This window comes from Lithobates pipiens, unplaced genomic scaffold (genome assembly GCF_037356315.1).
Source record: "Lithobates pipiens isolate NorthernLeopardFrog02 unplaced genomic scaffold, aLitPip1_a1.2 Scaffold_22, whole genome shotgun sequence".
Lineage (NCBI taxonomy): Eukaryota > Metazoa > Chordata > Amphibia > Anura > Ranidae > Lithobates > Lithobates pipiens.
Window position 1 is genome coordinate 345796496 of NW_027507784.1, and position 19060 is coordinate 345815555.

General features: G+C 38.9%; 1 protein-coding gene across 1 annotated transcript in view; it reads right to left on the minus strand.

The window, feature by feature from the left end:
- ADCY5 (adenylate cyclase 5) overlaps positions 1 to 19060 on the minus strand; it is a 289522-nt gene that overhangs the window by 17965 nt on the left and 252497 nt on the right. The window contains 4 exon segments of the mRNA XM_077449730.1: positions 1665 to 1694; positions 13922 to 14097; positions 15856 to 16020; positions 16289 to 16405. Of these exon segments, the coding sequence (XP_077305856.1) occupies positions 1665 to 1694; positions 13922 to 14097; positions 15856 to 16020; positions 16289 to 16405 (488 nt within the window).

The window sequence follows — 19060 nt, forward strand, 5'->3', positions numbered from 1 at the left end:
GGATCCCCTGCAGCCAGTAACAATAGATCCCCCTAACAACAATGAATCAGACGCAACAACATTTTCCCCTCTAGTAACAATAGACTATCTGCAGCAACAACAGATCTCCCCGCAGCCAGCATCAATAGACTCTCCGTCAGCCAACAACAATAGTCCCTCCCTCAACAGAAGATCTCTCCCAGCAACATCTGACCCCCCCTCCCCCCCAGCAATATAAGACCCACCCTCGGCAACAATAAGTCCCCCACCAGCAACATTAGACCTCCTCAGCATATATTTAGTTATTACAGGAACAAAGGAAAGCTGCTAACACTGTACCTGATACCTTGATCTATACATACCCTAGATTACCAAAAGTATTGGGACGCCTGCCATTACACACATTTACTTTAATGGCATCCCAGTCTTATTCCGTAGGGTTCAATATTGAGTTGGCTCCGCCCTTTGCAGCTATAACAGCTTTAACTCTTCTGGGAAGGCCGTCCACAAGGTTTAGGAGTGTGTCTACGGGAATGTTTGACCATTCTTCCAGGAGCGCATTTGTGAGGTCAGGCACTGATGTTGGATGAGAAGGCCTGGCTCGCAGTCTCCGCTCTAATTCATCCCAAATGGGTTCTATCGGGTTGATGTCAAGGACTCTGTGCCGGCCACTCAAGTTCCTCCACCCCAAACTCGCTCATCCATGTCTTTAAGGACCTTGCTTTGTGCACTGGTGGGCAGTCATGTTGGAACAGGAAGGGGCCGCCCCCAAACTGTTCCCACAAAGTTGGGAGCATGAAATTGTCCAAAATGTCTTGTTATGCTGACGCCTTAACAGTTCCCTTCACTGGAACTAAGGGGCCAAGCCCAACCCCTGAAAAACAACCCCACACCATAATCCCCCCTTCCACCCCACACCATAATCCCCCCTCTCCCCACACCATAATCCCCCTTCCACCCCACACCATAATCCCCCCTCCACCAAATGATTTGGACCAGTGCACAAAGCACCAATTAACAGGTCTAAATAATAAAGTGTCCGGTGAGTGTATCTGTTATACATACTGTATTTGCACAACATTCAGACAGAGACTTTTTTTTAATTGCCTTTGTTTCTTTTCAAGACATTATAGTTATTCATTTAATTGAACAATTTTACTAATTTTAAATCATTTGTATACAGTATATAGAGGGGGGGGGGGATGTAAAAAATGATTTGCCCCAGGTGCATAGGCATGTGCACAGGGTGTGCTGGGTGTGCCTGGGCACACACTAATCACCCTGTGCGATGCAGATTCCCCTGCTGAACGCCCCTACCCTCACGGGAGCCGAGGCTACAAAGAAAGGAACTGGGTAATCTCTGTCCTCAGTGCCTTTCTCTGCTATTTCACCAAAGCCCCTTAATGGGGCTCCTAACAAATTGTAAAAAAAAAAAAAAAATACAAAAAAAAGTTGCATAATAAAACTCATGAACCATCCATACAAGGTCTTTGCCAAAATGACCAGAACCGCAGTGAGAACACGAGCGAGAGATCCTGCCATGCCAACTTAAAACGTAGTATTAACCATTAAAAAAAAAAATAATAATAATAATATTCCTTCTGACTGATGAGCAACATCTGCACCCTACACCAGATTTCTTTGTAAATTACAACAATTAAAACAAAAATACCGATTTTTCTTACCAGGGTTCTGTTGAGTTGCTGCTGGACTCACTAAAAAAAGATAAAAAAAGAAAAAAGGAGTAATTAGTAATCACAGATCATTCTGCAATCTGAACACTAGAGGGTGCTATAGGATCAGTTTTGAAATCTGTGGCGTCAGCTTATTATTTTTGGCCTAAGAATGGAATAGAAAATAATAGAAAAGACTAGCATAGAAAAAAAAACAATAGAATAGAAAAAAAAATATATATAATATATATTTGGTACAGAATGAATTCGAATAGAAAAGATTAGAATAGAATATATTATATATTCTTTCTATTCTGTGAAATGTGTCAGAATTCATTTATCAGAAGCAATTCTCTGAATATATCAAACGTCATCATTAGATTGAATATTCGAGCACAATACGAAATGATGCTAGCATGCAAAAATTATTCTAGAACTGGTTATAAAAAAAAAATAAAAAAAAATGGCAAGCTTGGGCTGAACCATCCTAGAGCTTCTAATTACTACAATACAATACAATACAATACTACAATGATCTTCTTTTTAAAGTTTGAGTATCCATTTATCTCTTCCTTGTCGATCGTATTGATAACCGGTCCCTGCTTACAGTTTGAGCCCAATTGGGATAAACGATAAACATGTGCAATTCCTTTAGTTCCGAATTATTTTTTATTTTTTTTTAAACAAATTTAGACAAATTCCTTAATTCGAAAACATCCGAATTAACGAAAAACCAGTTTAACACATTTTTTCCAAATATTCGTAAATTTAAATATTAAAAAATTCATGAATTCGTAAATTTGACAATTCGTAAATCTGAAAGAACCTGACAATTTGAAAAATCTAAAATAATAACTATTAACTCATAATTATATTGTAACTTCTTTTTCAAATTTGGCTGTTAGTGAATGTAACAAATACGAATTTATCCGAAGTTACAAATTATCCAAAATAACGAATGGCTTATCTGAACGAATGGAACATAACGAATTCATAATAATAAAAATAATAATAATAATAAAAATAATAAACTTTTTTTATTATTAATTTGTTCTGTTTCATTTGTTTAGATGCGGCAATCGTTATTTTGGATAATTTTTTACTTCGGATAAATTAGTATTCGTTACGTTCGCTAACAGCCAAATTTGAAATTTTAAAGGAAATTCCAATCTAACTATAAGTTAATATGTTATTATTTCAGATTTTTGAATTGTCGGGGTTTTTCGGATTTACGAATTCATGAATTTTTTTTTGAATATTCGGAAAAAAAACGGGTTTTCGTTAATTCGGATAAATTGGTATTCGTTACGTTCACAAACAGCCAAATTTGGAAGGAAATTGCAATACCTATAATTTAATAGTTATAATATTAGTTGGTTCATTTTATTATTTAGAATTTTTTTCGATTTTCGTTCTTTCGAATTTTTGGATTTTTTTTTTCGGATTTACAAATTTATGAATTTTAGAATTTCCGACTTTATAAATTCAGGAATTTACGAATTGCGATCATATAACGAATGACCTGAAAAACGGGCAAAAAAACCCACAAAAAAACGAATGAAATGAAAACAAACAAATTTTTCGCAGTGCACATGTCTAGTAAGCGAGACCAAGGTATCACAAAGCACGAATATCACCTGGATACCTTCTCACCGTTTTGTTTGCTTACTTTTAATCGTATGCATTATTTAGCAAACACTGATAAGAAATGGAATTGCAGGTTTTATCCTCTCTTATACAATGTATGACGCAATCTTTTGATTAGTTCGATCCGTGTTAAAATTGTTTTAGTTAAACTACTTTTAGTTTATGTTGGAACTACAACTCGATATTATTATTACCATATATGTGATCTTTTCTTGTGCTGCCACCATATGTACTTATGTATACTAATTGTTAAAATTCAAATAAAATAATAAAATAAATAAAATTCAATAAACAAATTTGACAAGAGAGAAAAAAAAAAAAAAAGAAATGTAATTGCAGAAAAACTGGTTTTCGTTAATTCTGATAAATTGGTATTCGTTACGTTCACAAACAGCCAAATTTGGAAGGAAATTACAATACCTATAATTTAATATTTATAATATTAGTTGGTTCATTTTATTATTTAGAATTTTTTTTGATTTTCGTTCTTTCGAATTTGTGGATTTTTCTTTTCTTTTTTTTCGGATTTACAAATTTATGAATTTTAGAATTTCCGACTTTACAAATTCAGGAATTTACGAATTGCGATCATATAACGAATGACCTGAAAAATGGGGGAAAAAACAAAACAAAAAAACAAATGAAATGAAAACAAACTAATTTTTCGCAGTGCACATGTCTAGTAAGCGAGACCAAGGTATCAAAAAGCACGAATATCACCTGGATACCTTCTCACCGTTTTGTTTGCTTACTTTTAATCGTATGCATTATTTAGCAAACACTAATAAGAAATGGAATTGCAGGTTTTATCCTCTCATATACAATGTATGATGCAATCTTTTGATTAGTTCGATCCATGTTAAAATTGTTTTAGTTAAACTACTTTTAGTTTATGTTGGAACTACAACTCGATATTATTATTACCATATATGTGATCTTTTCTTGTGCTGCCACCATATGTACTTATGTATACTAATTGTTAAAATTCAAATAAAATAATAAAATAAATAAAATTCAATAAACAAATTTGACAAGAGAGAAAAAAAAAGAAAAAAAAGAAACGTAATTGCAGAATTGTTTGTCATGATTCTATGCTTTGTTATAGAAGAAATAAATACACATTTTACAGTTAAACAAAGAATCAATTGTCGGAGGCCAATATAATTTTTTTTTTGTTTTTGTTTTTTGCAGTAAGTGTTTTTTTTTATTTTTTTTTTTTTTTTTAGTTGGCATAAATGAGACTGCCTACATGGGTATGCACGGAACGCCTGTGGGCAAAAACAAGCCTCTGTGAATGAGGCCTAATGCCCCCGCACACACGGGTCGGACATTCCAACGACAAAATCCGTCTGATTTTTTTTCTGACGGATTTTGTCCCAAACTTGTCTTGCATACACACGGGTCACACAAAGTTGTCGGGAAATCCGATCGTTCGTTCGGGAACGAGGTGACGTAAACCACGTACGACGGGTCTATAAAGAGGGCCAGTGGCCAATAGCTTTCGTCTCGTAATTTTATTCTGAGCGTGCCTGGCACTTTGTCCGTCGGAAATTGTCTACGACGCGATCGGAATTTAAACGATCGGATTTTGTTGTCGGAAAAATTTTAGATCCAGATCTCAAACTCAAACTCAAACTCTCTCTAACGAGGAGTCTTTTTTTAGCCAGGCTTCTGATGGAGATCCATAATGGCCAACAATAATGTAAAACAATAAAATGATTATTTTTCAAAGCTGCACAGATTTTTAAATATCTACTGGGGGTGCAAAAGGTTAACTTCGCCTTTACGGTGGAGGACAATGTCTGAGAAGGTGTTCTCCTCCCCCCAACTCTCCCTATATGTGTCGTCCTTCAATAAAGCCTTGGGCCTTTGAGCTCCTTCCCCTCCTTTATCCCGCTTCACTGCCCCCCCCACCCCCCAATCACATCCAATTCTTATTGAAGTATTGCGTAGAGTTTGGTTGTGGCGCCATGTAGGATGTGGGGGGGGGGTGGGGGTCCAACACCACACATCTGACATTGCACTGCTAGGTATTTCGGGGGTACCTTAGGCGCCACGTAATGCTAACAGGGTAAAGCAGCGACATGCATGAATAGTTCAGGGCACATCACGTTAGGCATTTTATTTATTGTGTGATTGGACTGTATTTCTAAATGGTGTATTTATATGCTGCATCGCAGTAAAGGATAGAATGTACTCCAACAAAATATTTGTTATCTTATTTTATTTTTTATATTTAAAAAAATAATTATTTTTAATATATGGTGTGTGTGTGTGTGTGTGTATATATATATATATATATATATATATATAGATATATATAAAAATAAATTAATATTATATATTATTATAATATTTTAGTATATAAAAATATACTTTATATATAAAAAATGCTTTAAAAAAATAAAAAACAAACATAAAAATATATTTATATATATATATATATATATATATATATATATATATATATATATTTTATATAATAATAAAATATTATAATAATATATAATTTTAATTTATAAAAAATATATATATATATATATATATATATATATATATATATATATATATATATATATATATATATATAATTATTATTATTCATAAATTTATTAATATTATATATTATAATATTTTATTATATAAATATTTTTTTTATATAATAATAAAATATTATAATATATAATATTAATTTATTAAATATATATATAATTATTATTAATATATAATAATTAATTTATTATTATAATATTTTATTATATAAAAATATACATATATATAATATACATTATATAACTATATATATATATATATATATATATATATATATATATATATATATATATATATATATATATATATATATATATATATATATATAATATATATATATATATATGTGTGTATATTTTTATATAATTTTTATGTTTTTTTATGTTTTGTTTTTTTTGTTTATTTTTTTTTTAAAAATTTTATATATATATAATATATATTTTTTTTTAACAAAAAAAGAGGACACGTGTTCTGGTGTGACAACTGTCTATGAGTAAAATTCACTCTCATTTCCTGTTGCATCTTAGGAACAGGAAGCAAGGAGGAATCTTCCCAGCCGGACTTAGATGGAAAAATGTAACCTATTTTGGGGTTTTCACCTTCACTCTGCCCAAAACTAGAAAAACAATGTGGCGAAATATACACGTTATTATCCGATAAATACACACACTGATCAGCCATAACATTATGACCACCCACCTATTATTGAGTAGGTTTCCCCTTTGGCCTCTAGAACAGCCCTGACCTGTCCAGGCATGGACCCCGCTAGACCCGTTAAGGTATGTTGTGATATCTGGCACCAAGCCCTCAGTAGCAGATCCCTTAAGTCCTGTAATTTGGGAGGTGGAGGCCTCTATGGATCTGACTTGTTTCACCAGCACATCCTACAGATAATCAATTTAATTGAGATCTGGAGAATGTGGAGCCATCGGCCCTGCAAGGGTGCAGAGGAGGGTGGGGCGGTGGGCGGATCCAGGTGTGCTTGGAGCAGTCGGGGGCTCGCTGTTATGCAGGCTCCAATGAGGAATGGTGTGGTGAGTAGGGTGGGTAAGGCAAAGGGGGTGCCGGTGGAGGGCCTGTGGAGGAGAAGGAAGAAGAGGGGGTGGTCAGTGTGAAGAACCCCACGCTGCTCTGTGCCAAAGCTGCCGCCAGAGATCTTCTGCCTGCCTGGGACACAGCTACCCCCCCGACACCAGATACTCTACACTGACACCATCTGGAGGAGCCGCTGCAGGACAGGGGAGGACTGGTGCTTCCCAAAGTGTGTGTGAATGACACTGCCCCCCTTCTGTCACAATGCCTCCCCCCCCACCTGGAAAAAGTGGTCATCACCAAGGTGTATGTGATTAGAGTGACCCCTGCCCCCTCTTGTCCCACTGCACCCCACCTGTCACCCTGTCCCCCACCTGGGAGGATTGGTCATTCCCAAAGTATGTGATCAGATTGACACTGCCCTTTGCTTGTGACACTGACCCCTACCTGTCCCACTGCCCTCCTCCTGTTCCAATTCCCCCCTCCTGTCTCACTACTCCCCTCTTGTTCCATTGCCCCACACGTGTGCCACTGCTTCCTCCTATCCCACTTCCCCCCACAATACCCCCTTCTGTCTCACTGCCTTCCTTTTGTTCCACTGCCCCACATGTATCCCACTGATCCCTCCTGCCCCACTTCCTCCCACACTACCCCCTTCCTATCCCACTGCCCCCCTCCTGTTTCATTGCCCCCTCCCCCTCACATGTCATACTGCCCCCCACACTACCCCCCTCTTGTCCTACTGTCCTCCTCCTGTCACACTGCCCATATACCCCTTTCTTGTCACAATGCTCTCCTGCCACAATGGTGGGTGTGGCGGGAGGATAGTGTAGGGAGGGGGTGTCAGATGGATGGGAGAGTAGGATGCAAAATGCTCCTTTGCCCAAGTACACAAAATTCCTTGCACCAGCCCTGAGGCCAAGTCAAGACCTCAAACTCGTTGTTTTGTTCCTCAAACAATCCATCAGACCAGGCCACCTTTCTCCAATGCTCCATGCTCAAGGGCCAACCCCCCCCCCCCCCACCTTCATCAATGAGCCTTCCCTCCCTTCCTCCACCAATAAACCTTCCCTCCCCACCTCCATCAATGGGCCTTCCCTCCCCACCTCCATCAATGAGCCTTCCCCTTCCCATCTCCATCAATGATGAGACTTCCCTCCCCACCTCCATCAATGATGAGTCTTCCCTCTCCACCTCCATCAATGAGACTTCCCTCCTCACCTCCATCAATGAGCCTTCCCTCCCCACCCCCATCAATGAGCCTTCCCTCCCCACCTCCATCAATGAGCCTTCCCTCCCCACCTCCATCAATGAGCCTTCCCTCCCCACCTCCATCAATGAGCCTTCCCTCCCCACCTCCATCAATGATGAGTTTTCCCTCCCCACCTCCATCAATGAGTCTTCCCTCCCCACCTCTATCAATGAGCCTTCCCTCCCCCACCTCCATCAATGAGCCTTCCCTCCCCCACCTCCATCAATGAGCCTTCCCTCCCCACCTCCATCAATGAGCCTTCCCTCCCCACCTCCATCAATGAACCTTCCCTCCCCACCTCTATCAATGAGCCCTCCCTCCCCCATCTCTATCAATGAGCCCTCCCTCCCCACCTCCATCAATGAGCCTTCCCTCCCCACCTCCATCAATGAGCCTTCCCTCCCCACCTCCATCAATGAGCCTTCCCCTTCCCATCTCCATCAATGATGAGTCTTCCCTCCCCACCACTATCAATGAGCCTTCCCTCCCCCATCTCTATCAATGAGTCCTCCCTCCCCACCTCTATCAATGAGCCTTCCCTCCCCCATCTCTATCAATGAGCCCTCCCTCCCCACCTCCATCAATGAACCTTCCTCTTCCCATCTCCATCAACGATGAGTCTTCCCTCCCCACCGCTATCAATGAGCCTTCCCTCCCCAATATTATTCACTCACTTTACCTGTCAGTGGTCATAATGTTATGGCTGATTGGTGTGCAAGCCCCTTATCTAGTTCCCCTCCCACCCCCACCCCCCCCCCCCCCCCCCCGCACACACTCCATCATGGAGCACAGCAATTGTTGCACTTCTGCTATGAGACGGTTTATTTGGTGTCATTACTTAAGGTAACAATGTAACAAACTGTAACTACATTGTTACTGTACTGTACAATGTTTTGTTTAGGAAAAAACACTCTTTCTGTTGACAATATTGTTTTGTAAAATGATTTTATTTTTATTGAATCTATAGACAGAATATGCAAAAAAAATGTAATAAAAAATGTTGTGACCAGTGTGTTGGTTTACAAAAAGTTTTGCTATAAACAAAAAGTAAACATTTTAACATCTAATTTTCCAGTTTAAAGTGATACTAAAACTTCCCGTACAAAACACAATAAATGCATTTATAAATTAAAAACGCTAAAAAAACTAATAAACAAAGTAAAATGCAAACATTTCTAAAAAAGTGTAACTAAAGGCAAAACTTTTTCAAACATTTTTGATAGAGTAAGGGAGGGCTGAAAACCCAGACTTTTTATTTATTTTTGCCATCTGTGTCCCATTGCTGGGATTTCCCCTTACTTCCTGTCACATAGCCAAAACAGGAAGTGAGAGGAGATCCCTCCAGAGTGAGGGAATCCTAGTGTGTCATCAGAACTAGTGTCCCCATTGGAAGATTTCTCTTCTATTAGTGTTGTGATGTCAACTTTTGGGATTTTCTTTCACTCTTGATAACGGTAAACAGGACAAAAAATGGCGAATCTCCATAACGAGGTCACAGACAGCAAAAAAAAAAAAAACGACTGGTGCTCTAACCCTTCTCTTCTCTATCCAAAACTAAAACGAAAAAAAGTGTTGCATTTAGCTATACTTTAATGGTAAATAAAAAAAACTAGAGATAAAAAAAATAATAATCAGCAAGCAATAGCTACGGGGAGAAGGGGAGGAAGGAGTTAATTACGGCTAATTAGGTTTAGATATACTTTAGGCTTTGTTTTTGTTTTGTTTTTTACCAATAAAGTATATCTAATCCTAATTAGCCGTAATTAACCCTTTCCTCCCCTTCTCCCCATATCTATTGCGTGCTGATTTTTTTTTTACCTCTAGTTATTTTTTTTTATTTTTTTTACCAATAATGTATATCTAAACCTAATTAGCCGTAATTAACTCCTTCCTCCCCTTCTCCCCTTCTCCCCGTAACTATTGTTTGCTGATTTTTTTTTTTAATTCTAGTTTTTGTTTTTACCAATAGAGGTAAAAAAAAATAATAATCAGCAAGCAATAGCTACGGGAAGAAGGGGAGGAAGGAGTTAATTACGGCTAATTAGGTTTAGATATACTTTAGGTTTTGTTTTTTACCAATAAACTATATCTAATCCTAATTAGCCGTAATTAACCCTTTTTTTTACTCTTAGTTATTTTTATTTTTTTTTTACCTATAAAGTATATCTAATCCTAATTAGCCGTAATTAACCTTTTCCTCCCCTTCTCCCCATATCTATTGTGTGCTGATTTTTTTTTTTTTACCCTTAGTTATTTTTTTTTGTTTGTTTTTTTTACCAATAAAGTATATCTAAACCTAATTAGCCTTAATTAACTCCTTCCTCCCCTTCTCCCCGTAACTATTGCTTGCTGATTTTTTATTTTTTTTTACCTCTATTGGTAAAAACAAAAACTAGAATTAAAAAAATAAAAAAATAAATCAGCAAGCAATAGCTATGGGAGGAAGGGGTTAATTACGACTAATTAGGTTTAGGTATACTTTATTGTTAAAAATAAATAAATAAATAAAAACTAGAAGAAAAAATAAATAAATAAATAAATAAAAACTAGAAGAAAAAAAAAACAGCAAGCAATAGCGACGGGGAGAAGGGGAGGAAGGAGTTAATTACGGCTAATTAGGTTTAGATATACTTTATTGGTATAAAAAAAATAGAGGTAAAAAAAAAAATCAGCAAGCAATAGCTATGGGGAGAAGGGAAGGAAGGAGTTAATTACGGCTAATTAGGTTTAGATATACTTTAGGTTTTGTTTTTGTTTTGTTTTTTACCAATAAACTATATCTAATCCTAATTAGCCGTAATTAACCCTTTCCTCCCCTTCTCCCCATATCTATTGTGTGCTGATTTTTTTTTTTTTTACCCCTAGTTATTTTATTTTTTTTACCAATAAAGTATATCTAATCCTAATTAGCCATAATTAACTCCTTCCTCCCCTTCTCCCCGTAACTATTGCTTGCTGATTTTTTTTTTTTACCTCTATTGGTAAAAACAAAAACTAGAATAAAAAAAAAAAAATCAGCAAGCAATAGCTATGGGAAGAAAGGGAGGAAGGGGTTAATTATGACTAATTAGGTTTAGGTATACTTTATTGTTAAAAAAATAAAAAATAAAATAAAAACTAGAAGAAAAAAAAAACAGCAAGCAATAGATACGGGGAGAAGGGGAGGAAGGAGTTAATTACGGCTAATTAGATTTAGATATACTTTATTGGTATAAAAAAACTAGAGGTAAAAAAAAAAAAACAGCAAGCAATAGCTATGGGGAGAAGGGAAGGAAGAAGTTAATTACGGCTAATTAGGTTTAGATATACTTTATTGGTACAAAAAAACTAGAGGTAAAAAAATAAATAAAAAATCAGCAAGCAATAGCTACGGGGAGAAGGGGAGGAAGGAGTTAATTACGGCTAATTAGGTTTAGATATACTTTATTGGTAAAAAAAATAAAATAAAAAATAAATAAACTAGAGGTAAAAAAAAATAAAAAATCTGCAAGCAATAGCTATGGGGAGAAGGGGAGGAAGGGGTTAAAACTGGGGCTAATTAAGTCTAGATATACTTTATTGGTAAAAAGAAATCAAAGACATAAATAAAATCATCATGCAATAGTTATAGGGAGAAGGGGAGGAAGAAGTCAATTAAGACTAATTGGGTTTAGTTATAATTTAATGGTAAAAAGAAACTAAAGATACAAAGACAATTCTCAAACAATAGCTATGGGGAGAAGGGGAGGAAGGGGTTAATAAGGGCTGCTTAAGTTTAGATATACTTTATTGGTAAAAACAAATGAAAGACATGAAGAAATTCAGCAAGCAATAGGTAAGGGGAGAAGGGGAAGGAGGAGTCATTTAGGACTAATTAGGTTTAATTATTCTCTAATGGTAAAAAGAAACTAAAGATACAAAGACAATTCTCAAACAATAGCTGTGGGGAGAAGGGGAGGAAGGAGTTCATTAGGGATATATAGGAATACATTTCATTTTCCAAAGGATGTAAACTTGTAGTATGCAGATGTGGCCCCATCTTTATTCTACATATGAACGGAATTGTAATTACAATGTAACAATACATTGATTTGTATGATTTACTTAATGACACTTACAGAATCTCTACAAGTGTCATTATATACAGCAGCTGCTCCAGTAATAGCGGCAGAGGGAGCCAATGCAGGAGGAGAGGAGAGGAGAAGAGAGGAGAGGAGAAGAGAGGAGAGGAGAGGAGCGGAGAGAAGAGGAGAGGAGCGGAGAGGAGCGGGAAGTAAGAGATGCATCCTGGGAACCTCGGTGACGTTTGTAGGACGTATCTCTTACGTCTGCAATATTTATGCGGAAAATCCGCGTTTGGGTCATCACATTTAAAAAAAAAAAAAAACAACAAAGAGTAAAGCAAAGGAAAGCTGCCAACACTGTACCTGATACCTTGATCTATACATACACTAGATTACCAAAAGTATTGGGACGCCTGCCTTTACACGCACATGAACTTTAATGGCATCCCAGTCTTAGTCCGGAGGGTTCAATATTGAGTTGGCTCCGCCCTTTGCAGCTATAACAGCTTCAACTCTTCTGGGAAGGCCGTCCACAAGGTTTAGGAGGGTGTCTATGGGGATATTTGACCATTCTTCCAGAAGAGCATTTGTGAGGTCAAGCACTGATGTTGGATGAGAAGGCCTGGCTTGTAGTCTCCGCTCTGATTCATCTCAAAGGAGTTCTATCGGGTTGATGTCAAGGACTCTGTGCGGGCCACTCATGTTCCTCCATCCCAAACTCGCTCATCCATGTCTTTATGGACCTTGCTTTGTGCACTGGTGCGCAGTCATGTTGAAACAGGAAGGGGCCGTCCCCCAAACTGTTCCCACAAAGTTGGGAGCATGAAATTGTCCAAAATGTCTTGGTATGCTGACACCTTAAGAGTTCCCTTCACTGGAACTAAGGGGGCCGAGCCCAACCCCTGAAAAACACCCCCCACACCACATAATTACCCCCCCCCCCCCTCCACCAAATGATTTGGACCAGTGCACAAAGCAAGGTCCATAAAGACATGGATGAGTGAGTTTGGGGTGGAGGAACTTGACAGGCCTGCACAGAGTCCTGACCTCAACCCGATAGAACACTTTTGGGATGAATGCGAGCCAGGCCTTTTTATCCACATCAGTACCTGACCTCACAAATGCTCTTCTGGAAGAACGGTCAAACATTTCCCATAGACACATCTCCTAAACCTTGTGTACTGCCTTCCCAGAAGAGTTTGAAGCTGTTATAGTTGCAAAGGGGCGGAGTTAACTCAATATTGAACCCTCGGGACTAAGACTGTGATGTCATTAAAGTTCATGTGCGTGTAAAGGCAGGCGTCCCGATACTTTTGGGGTCATATAGTGTGTGTACACATATTGGGGGGTCGGCAGTTAAATACAAATGATCTCCGCCCCTTTCCACGCCGGCGACAAGGAAATAAGTGACCAGAATTTGACCTTTTATTTGGCGCCTCTCTTACGTGCAAAAATCCTCAACTGGTTACAATGTATCGAAAGCAATTTTTATTTTTTTTAGTTCTGAAGATATTATGGAATCATTGAACCCTCAGCCAGTTTTTTTTTTCTCACTGATAAGAGTCACCGGGACACAGACGGCAATAAAATCCTGACAGAGGATCCAACCCTTCCACGCTCTTTATCTATCGGACGCACTTTAAATATTAAATATTTCCACAGAGTTGTGAAGTCATTATATAAACTACAGCAAAGAGCGTCACATCCAAATTACTTTTTTTTTTTTTTTTTTTTTTACTTACATCTGATTGGCTGCCACCAGCAGGTCTGCGTTGTCAAACAGCGCCACCTGCGGGACCTCCACAATAATCACATAGAGAAAGTCGATGAGGAGCATGAGAATGAGCTTCCCGATGCTGCTGATGTGAAGAAAGACGGAGCAGGCCAGGAGGCTGAGGAGGATGCAGGAGGTGAAATACTGCAAAGAAAACACAATCCATCAATGGTCACATCTCACAATCACTCAGATCGAATATATATATATATATACACAGGAAAAAAGGGGGGGCAGGGTAAATGGGTCCAACTTTTTTTTTTTTTTTACTTAAAAGTGTTTAGAGGAAGTCACTAAAGTCCTCCAAGACCATAGAGGAGATCAGAGAAGATCTGGTCTCTGTTAGCCTCTGTGAAATTTTCAAATTTCCGAAGCTTCGAATTTTCAAATTTCCGAAGCTTCGAATTTTCAAATTTCCGAAGCTTCGAATTTTCAAATTTCCGAAGCTTCGAATTTTCAAATTTCCGAAGCTTCGAATTTTCAAATTTCCGAAGCTTCGAATTTTCAAATTTACGAATTTAGAATTTTTCGAACTTACAAATTTAGAATTTTTCGAACTTACAAATTTAGAATTTTTCGAACTTACAAATTTAGAATTTTTCGAACTTACAAATTTAGAATTTATGAGTTCATGAATTTTCAAATTCTGAATTTTCGAATTTACAAATTTCTGAATTTATAAATTTACGAATTCGGAATCTTCGAATTTTCAAATTTACGAATTTACGAATTCCGAATTTTCAAAGTTACAAATTCCGAATTCTAGAATTTTCAAATTTACACATTCTGAATTTTCGAATTCTCAATTTTCTAATTTACGAATTTCCAAATTTACAAATTCCGTATCTTCAAATTTACAAATTCCAAATTTTCTAATTTACAAATTCACAATTTTCTAATTTACGAAATTACAAATTACGAATTTTCAAATTTTACAAATTCCAAATTTTCAAATTTTACAAATTCCGAATTTTCTAATTTACGAATTCACAATTTTCTAATTTACGAAATGACAAATTCTGAATTTTCAAATTTTACAAATTCACAATTTTCTAATTTACGAATCCACAATTCTCTAATTTACGAAATGACAAATTCCAAATTTTAAAATTTTACAAATTACGAATTATCAAATTTACGAATTCCGAATTCTAGAATTTTCAAATTTACGAATTCCAAATCTTAGAATTTACAAAAAAAAAAACGCATGAATTGAAAACAAACAGATTTTTCGGCAGTGCACATGTCTAGAACATGGTGGGCAAATCTTGGGTCCTTTTTACAGAAGCCAGTAACGGTCTTTATTCTTTTCTCTTCGTGTTGTTAGCGTGAGGGGGAAATAACCAATAACCGGCTTCGGTTTACATTGTGTGATCAGCTGTCATTGGCTGTTAGTGAACGTAACGAATACGAATTTATCCGAGGTTACGAATTATCTGAAATAACGAATGCCGCATCTAAACAAACAGAATGTAATGAATTAATAATAAATAACAATAATGAAAACTTTTTATTATTATTATTTATTTGTTACGTTCCATTCGTTTAGATGCGGCATTCGTTATTTCGGATAATTCGTAACTTCGGATAAATTTGTATTCATTACGTTCACCAACAGCCACATTTGAAAGAAAATTCCAGTACCTAGAATTTAATAGTTGTTATTATTATTAGTTAGTTATTTAGAATTTTCAGATTTTCTTTCCTATTTTCAGATTTTCGAATTGCGATCGCAACGACTGACCCGAAGAAAAGAAAGAAACGAAATAACGAACGCGTTGTTCGGCGGTGCGCATGCCTAGTCTCCAATTTTATTTCAAAAACCTCGATCACCTGTGCTTTGCACCTTTCCCCTACCAAGAAATGAAAAGGGGGGGGCGGAGTCAGAACGGCGTGACCTACCTCTGGGAAGTTGCAGTTTGGGGTGGAGTCTCCGCACAATCCGTTCTCAGTGGCCAGGCTGTAATTGTGGGCGGAGTTCCTGACCCAGCAGGGGGTGACATTGGCCGGGGTGACGTTGTACTCGGCGGCCAGGCAGCTCTTCAGGTTCTTCTTGCTGCACATGAACTGGAAGGTAATAAAATAAAATCGCACCTTTTACAGTCGGAGCGCCCCCTTTTACATATCACAGAGAATAGCGGGATTTTAAAAAAAAGGGGGAGGGGCCGATGGTAAACCATTTGGGAGGAGCTTATGGTTTTGAGAGCGCAGGAGGGGGGGCGGGCATAGAAGAGGATATGGGAGGGGTTTACATTTTGATGACACAAAATCTTCGTCAGGAAGAGACGTATTTAACCTCCAAGTTACGGGGGGGGGGGGGGGGAATCGGGATTACCATGTTAACGAAAGCGGAGAGGAAGACGAGGATGATGATGAGCACGCCCACTGCACTGCTGTTTATCCGGGACTGGACGATCTTCTTAGATAAAGTCTGAAGAGGAGCCGGAAAGAGCTGTGAAAACAGAGATTTAGGTTTTACAGAAATATAATTCAGCCACTGAAGTCGGGATGCTTGACCACGGAGCTGACAATTTAAAAAGACTATAAATGAATCCTAATAGATGATTTAGAAACCTGGTGCCCAGCCTGCGACTTAAGTGTCGCATGTGGCCCAAAAGATAAGAGCGCTTTAATGGTTCTTTAGCAAAATTACACAAAACATGAGTTTCAGGGGCCAAAAAAAAATAGTGGACACTATTCATCCCACTGACACCAATGATGGGACACTATTCATCCCACTGACACCAATGATGGGACACTATTCCTCCCACTGATACCAATGGTGGGGCACTATTCCTCCCACTGACACCAATGATGGGACACTATTCCTCCCACTGATACCAATGGTGGGGCACTATTCCTCCCACTGACACCAATGATGGGACACTATTCCTCCCACAGACACCAATGATGGGGCACTATTCCTCCCACAGACACCAATGATGGGACACTATTCCTCCCACTGATACCAATGGTGGGGCACTATTCCTCCCACTGACACCAATGATGGGACACTATTCCTCCCACTGATACCAATGGTGGGGCACTATTCCTCCCACTGACACCAATGATGGGGCACTATTCCTCCCACTGACACCAATGATGGGGCACTATTCCTCCCACTGATACCAATGGTGGGGCACTATTCCTCCCACTGACACCAATGATAGGACACTATTCCTTCCACTGACACCAATGATGGGGCACTATTCCTCCCACTGACACCAATGATGGGGCACTATTCCTCCCACAGACACCAATGATGGGACACTATTCCTCCCACTGACACCAATGATGGGGCACTATTCCTCCCACAGACACCAATGATGGGACACTATTCCTCCCACTGATACCAATGGTGGGGCACTATTCCTCCCACTGACACCAATGATGGGACACTATTCCTCCCACTGATACCAATGGTGGGGCACTATTCCTCCCACTGACACCAATGATGGGGCACTATTCCTCCCACTGATACCAATGGTGGGGCACTATTCCTCCCACTGACACCAATGATAGGACACTATTCCTTCCACTGACACCAATGATGGGGCACTATTCCTCCAACTGACACCAATGATGGGGCACTATTCCTCCCACAGACACCAATGATGGGACACTATTCCTCCCACTGATACCAATGATGGGGCACTATTCCTCCCACAGACACCAATGATGGGACACTATTCCTCCCACTGATACCAATGATGGGGCACTATTCCTCCCACTGACACCAATGATGGGACACTATTCCTCCCACTGACACCAATGATGGGGCACTATTCCTCCCACTGACCCCAATGATGGGGCACTATTAATCCCACTGACACCAATGATGAGGTACTATTCCTCCCACTGACACCAATGATGGGGCACTATTAATCCCACTGACACCAATGATGAGGTACTATTCCTCCCACTGACACCAATGATGGGACACTATTCATCCCACTGACACCAATGATGGGACACTATTCCTCCCACTGACACCAATGATGGGGCACTATTCCTCCCACTGACACCAATGATGGGGCACTATTCCTCCCACTGACACCAATGGTGGGGCACTATTCCTCCCACTGACACCAATGATGGGGCACTATTCCTCCCACTGACACCAATGATGAGGCACTATTCCTCCCACTGACACCAATGATGGGACACTATTCATCCCACTGACACCAATGATGGGACACTATTCATCCCACTGACACAAATGATGGGGCACTATTCCTCCCACTGACACCAATGATGGGGCACTATTCCTCCCACTGACACCAATGATGGGGCACTATTCCTCCCACTGACAGCAATGATGGGGCACTATTAATCCCACTGACACCAATGATGGGACACTATTCCTCCCACTGACACCAATGATGGGGCACTATTCCTCCCACTGACACCAATGATGGGACACTATTCCTCCCACTGACACCAATAATGGGGCACTATTCCTCCCACTGACACCAATAATGGGGCACTATTCCTCCCACTGACACCAATGATGGGGCACTATTCCTCCCACTGACACCAATGATGGGGCACTATTCCTCCCACTGACACCAATGATGGGGCATTCTTGAGACAAGTACACACTATAGAGGGATATGCTTTGTTCACATTTCATGTCTGAGGTTTACAACCACTGTAAGGGATGTGCTGTCACTGTGGGAATAACCGGATGATGTAAATATGTAAATCAATTGCATTCAGTCAGGCACTGACTCCCGATTGGCTGCGGTGCTGATCAGAAGAACCGACTCCTAATTAACCGCCCGCTGGAGGGGAGACCCAGCGCTGGAGCCCAGGAGGGGCGAGTGTAACACTTCACTACAGGTCCACTTTACACACACCTATAACCTATATACTATACAAGGATTATACTATACTGTACTATATGGGAACTATACTGTACATGGATTATATTATACTGTATGGGGACTATAGTGTACAGGGATTATACTATACAGGGACAATACTATATGGGGAATATACTATACCGTAAGAGTAATATACTGTACTATATTGGGACTATACAATACAGGGATTATACTATACAAGGACTATATCGGGACTATTCATTACCATGCTGTACAAGGAC